The sequence below is a fragment of the Colletes latitarsis genome, chromosome 14, assembly GCF_051014445.1.
Source record: "Colletes latitarsis isolate SP2378_abdomen chromosome 14, iyColLati1, whole genome shotgun sequence".
Lineage (NCBI taxonomy): Eukaryota > Metazoa > Arthropoda > Insecta > Hymenoptera > Colletidae > Colletes > Colletes latitarsis.
In genome coordinates, this window is record NC_135147.1 from 18,451,402 (window position 1) to 18,456,156 (window position 4,755).

The 4,755-nt window shown below is 29.5% G+C and overlaps 2 protein-coding genes across 3 annotated transcripts; one reads left to right on the forward strand and one right to left on the reverse strand.

Moving 5' to 3' along the window:
* Ttc30 (tetratricopeptide repeat domain 30) lies at window positions 1-4,282 on the reverse strand. Of its 2 annotated transcripts, XM_076782273.1 has the most exons (9): window positions 4,116-4,282; window positions 3,866-3,931; window positions 3,434-3,772; window positions 3,232-3,367; window positions 2,987-3,151; window positions 2,645-2,913; window positions 906-1,313; window positions 443-827; window positions 1-369 (listed from the first exon to the last, which is right to left on the reverse strand). In XM_076782273.1, the coding sequence occupies exons 1-9, from the start codon at window positions 4,179-4,181 to the stop codon at window positions 227-229; spliced, it is 1,977 nt and encodes a 658-aa protein (XP_076638388.1). In that variant the 5' UTR covers window positions 4,182-4,282; the 3' UTR covers window positions 1-226. The 2 variants fall into 2 exon arrangements, with proteins under 2 accessions (XP_076638388.1, XP_076638387.1); XM_076782272.1 differs by lacking the exon at window positions 4,116-4,282 and having other exon boundaries at window positions 3,866-4,088.
* On the forward strand, window positions 1,137-3,985 carry LOC143350279 (zinc finger CCHC domain-containing protein 17). The gene is made up of 2 exons (XM_076782275.1): window positions 1,137-1,712; window positions 1,805-3,985. Exons 1-2 carry the CDS (start codon window positions 1,596-1,598, stop codon window positions 2,495-2,497), a joined length of 810 nt encoding a protein of 269 aa, XP_076638390.1. The 5' UTR covers window positions 1,137-1,595; the 3' UTR covers window positions 2,498-3,985.
* Window positions 4,283-4,755: the final 473 nt, after the last annotated feature.

Sequence of the window (4,755 nt, forward strand, 5' to 3'; positions counted from 1 at the left end):
AACATTTAATAATAGGACGAAGCATAATGGAAACTATACATGTATAGTTTTTATGAATATCTCAGAAAATAAGGTCGAGCGGTAACATATTGCGATATCGTCCAAATCGGTGAGGCAACCACGATTCGAAATAATTACCATTTCTTTATTTAGTATTTTAAATTACACATTTTTAATACATATTTCATAAAATAATTTTATATACATCGTACATATGTATTATAATTTAAGACATTTGTAGTTTTAAAAATAAAGCTTTCAAGTAACGCGCTTCATAGACGACCGTTTGTTTACCCTCTGGAGTAATGGAAAGCATATCTTGCATGTCGATGGGTTGTTCTACTACCGTTCTCACGTCCCTTCCGTAAACTAAAAATGAAAGTAATAAAAACAGCTGTCTATAACACGGAAACATAACGTGATATGACAAAAACACCCATACCTTCACAGTGTTCTAAAAATTGTATACATTCTTGTAACGTAGTATCTTTTAAAACTACCAATTGTTTAGCCAACTGTTCTAAAAGAGACAGAAAACATCTCTTCGCATAAAACCAAGTATCTGTTCCTAACTTTTTATTATAAGGTTCGAGACTTTTCATTACTCTAGATATTCCAAACTCGTAATTTCCCTTAGAACAGTATAATGTACCAATTACTAAATTTACAATGCACAAATGAAACAATTTTTTATCTTGATCCTCTCGCGATACCGCCTGTTCTTCTTTCTCTATTTTCTTTATTAATCCTTCAGCTTCTGCATTTTGCGTCGTCATAATATAACTTACACATAAATTAGCGAGTACTATAGCGCTTACATCCAAAATCTGAAATTTCGTTCAAAATTGCGTAATGAATAATTTACAAATTACAATAAAAATACAAAAAATAAAATAGCAACTGACATTGTCATATTTTTTTCTGACAATTGGTTCGTAGAAGCCCGTTGCCTCTTTAAATTTGTTTTCTTGCATAAATAGGGTATGAGCAACGTTTAATTTCCATACATCATGTTCATTGCAAAATTCTACACTTTTTCTAAAAATTTTTTCGACCTGCGTATAATTTCCGAGTTCCCAATAGATTTTAGCTTGTGCCATTAAAACGGGCACATATTTCTCCAAAGCTTCCTCATAATCATTTACTGCTTTTTTAACAGCATTATCATCGTGATTTAATCTTGCTTCTTGAACTCGTTTTGTCGCTTTTCTCAATACCTCCATGTGTTTGTTACCAAGATCGTCAAATTTGCGATATGCTTCTTCGGGCGAAGTTTGTTGTGTAATTAATGCATCCAAAAAATCATATAAATACTAAAAATTAAGTAACGTTAATATTAATGCATTCAAAAGTATTAATATTTAATTTTTAATTTCGATGCATTTTATAACATTCTTTATAAAAGTTCTTTCGTTTGAACCTCCCCCCCATTAGCTTGCGATTGTTACAGTCCTGTACTTAGATGTTGTTGGTCAACTTAACCTTCACGTTAAGCTTTCTTGTCACGGATTTATTATTAGTTTTAATACGAATACGATAATTGTATAACTCGTGAACAAAAGTATTTTTGTTTAAAATATTTACCATTTATAAAAATGGTAAACTGTAAGATAAATCAAATATTTCTTGGTGAAATTGCGTCCATACAAAATTATGGAGCTTTCGTTAGAATTCCCGGCTGTTCGGCACAGGGATTAATTCACAAATCACAGGTAGCGAGACAACATATTTGTAAAAAAAAGAGGTTAAACCACTTATTTATATTATGGAATTTAAAAAATTTATATTTATAAAATCTTTTTAGGTAAGCTCTGCTCATGTTGACAATGTTGCAGAAATTTTGCAAAGGGGAGAACGAGTATGGTGCAAAGTTATTTCTGTAGGAGATGATGGTAAAATAGGATTATCTATGAAATATGTAAATCAAGGGAATGGTACAGACTTAGATCCTAATGGAGTAGATTTACAAAGAGATATGCAAAAGAAAAAAACTATAGGGAAATATGAACGTAAAGTTATACATCTAGAAGCAGTTCTTAATACTACATGCACAAAATGTGGAACAGCTGGTCATTTATCCAATGATTGCTTTATGTCCCCCGATGGGAAAAAATATGAATTGATCCCAGAGGTTGAGGAGGAGGTTGTTCAGCCACAAGTCCCACAAGTCCCTCAAATTCCACAAGTTGAAACAAGCGAGAAGGAAAAGAAACGTAAGCAGAAGAAAGCAAAGAAAAAACAGAAAGCTAAAAAACACAAACAAGACACAGATGATATCGATTCTGATGAAAAGGAAGTAGTTAAGAAAAAGAAGAAAAAACATTCCAAAGATCAAAAAAAGAAAAAGAAGAAATATGATAGTTCTTCTAACGACGAATGTTCTAATGAAAGTTCTTCTAGTCATGATGTGAAAACTCATAAACGAAGGCGTTCAGAAAGTTTAGAAAAACGTACAAAAAAATGTAAACATTCAAAAAGTAAATATCCTGATCGATGAAAAATAGTACAATTTTGATAGAATTCAAAGCTATTTCTTATATTACTTTTATAATTTCTTAAATCACAAGTACTATTTCTAGTAGATGATGCGTGACAGGTGCATTTACAGTACGTGTAATATTGTAATAATAAAAACCATACTTACTGGTGTTAAATACTTATAGGTTAAGTGCACATTTTCAGCTAAAACATCAGCTGCTAAATCATAATATTGATATTTACAATATAATAGCAATAAATTAGCAAATGTTTCAGGCGGAAATGGATTTTGTTGCAATAAAAATTGAAGTTTTTCAAATCCTTCGCTTGGTTTTGTGTCCATATTTATTAAGGCTTGATTGTGTAAAGTAACCGCATCAAGTTCTTCTTCGGATCTAGGAGGCATATCCGTTAATGCTTCTTTTGCCGCTTCGTCTAAAAACACCAAATAAGAATTATAAAAAATATTAGACGCAATAAATAATTACAATTTTCTACACATAATTACAATTTTGTAATTGATATTCAATTGCTGCTTTCAAGTTGAATGCCTCTGTTAAAGCTGTTTCATGAAGTGTTAATGTATTTCCAACACTGCGTACTTCTATACCTTCTGTAGTCATTCCTACTCCTAATTCTGGGTGTTCTTTTATCCCTTGTTCAATAATGTCAGCTAACGTAATATATAATATAATCCATATTAAATAAATGTAATTTTCGGTACTTTAGACATAATAATAATGTAAATGTTACCAATATGTTTTAATGATGCAGCAAATTCTTTTAATTTGAAGTAACAAAGTGCTACATTGTATGATAAATGGGGTTTAAAACCAGCAATTTGTAATGCATTTGAAAATCTTTTCAAAGCTTGTTCATACTGCTCTTCCTAATAGGAAAAGAGATAAGGAATATATAAATCTTTTCTCAGCAAATTTTTGTCCTACTTTAATACCTTATATAAAAGACATCCTAAATTAATTTCTGTGTCAACATCATCTGTTTGACATTGATCAACAAGATTTTTTGCAGCCACCATATCCTCTTGCCCATATTTTATTGCTGCCTGTAGTTTTTTTACTTTAAATTCCAGATTACTTTGATTTACAATATTGGAACATATTGTCCAAGCCTCTTGGTACATACATGCTTGATGTAAAGATTGAGCATGGTATAATTTGTATATATTTTCATCTGGACACAATTGAACTAATTTCTCATAACATTGTGCAGATGCTATAAAATCTTGTGTATAAAAATAACAATGAGCAAGAAGAGACAAACAAGGCCTGGACTGTAAAATAATTTATGGAATGTATATAATATACCAAAATTATTTCTATCAAATTAAATAAAAAACATGTTATTTTAATAAAATGTTACATACAGAAGTGTAGGAATCTAGAAGCGTAATTAAAACTTTTATTGTTTCTGCATATCTTTGTTCTTTAATCTGAAAAATAAATACTTTTTGTTTTATCAACACACAAAAAAATTGTGTTTGAAATTTATCGTATTTAATTTTAAATAGGATACATTGTTGGAACATTGGTGCTTATAAAGAAGAATATTCAAGTAAATATTTCTATTTTTGTTTTTAAAAATTTTAATTATCAAGCAATAAATATGTATTCTACCATTGTATAAATTGTCTTTGTATATTCTCCATCTTTTATATGCACATTTTGTATGAAAGTACTCATGTTTCTGATAATAACACCTCTTTATTCACGATAAATGAGTATTCAGACAAAATTTTAACTACTTAACTATCTAATATATACAACACAAAATGTTTTGATGAAACATCCATGTTGTAACTATGGAAACAATTGCTTACACATGCACATTATTCTCTGAGGAAAGAAAACACGGGTAGGTAGCATGGAAAATAAAATTTTAATGCAAAAGTACAAATACATTGAGAAATTAAATATGTTATTCCGTAAATAATTATTAATAAAAACTTAATCAATTTATTTGTTACACTCATTACATGATTAAATATTACATTTATTTATACAAAATAACAGTTATCGATTTTTCTTTTGTTCGTAGTCTCATATTTGCAGTTTGTGTTTCATATAAAATTAACATTACAAGCATATTTCCTTTCTATTCGCATTTAATAGAATACATTTTATAAAACTACATAACATGCATTCATTGAACAAAAGATTTTTACGAACTGTGCAGGTACATTGCATAACGTGATAAAGAAACGTTTCATGACCTAGCGCAAAGATAATCAAACGTTGCTTTCGTAAACTGTAGAAT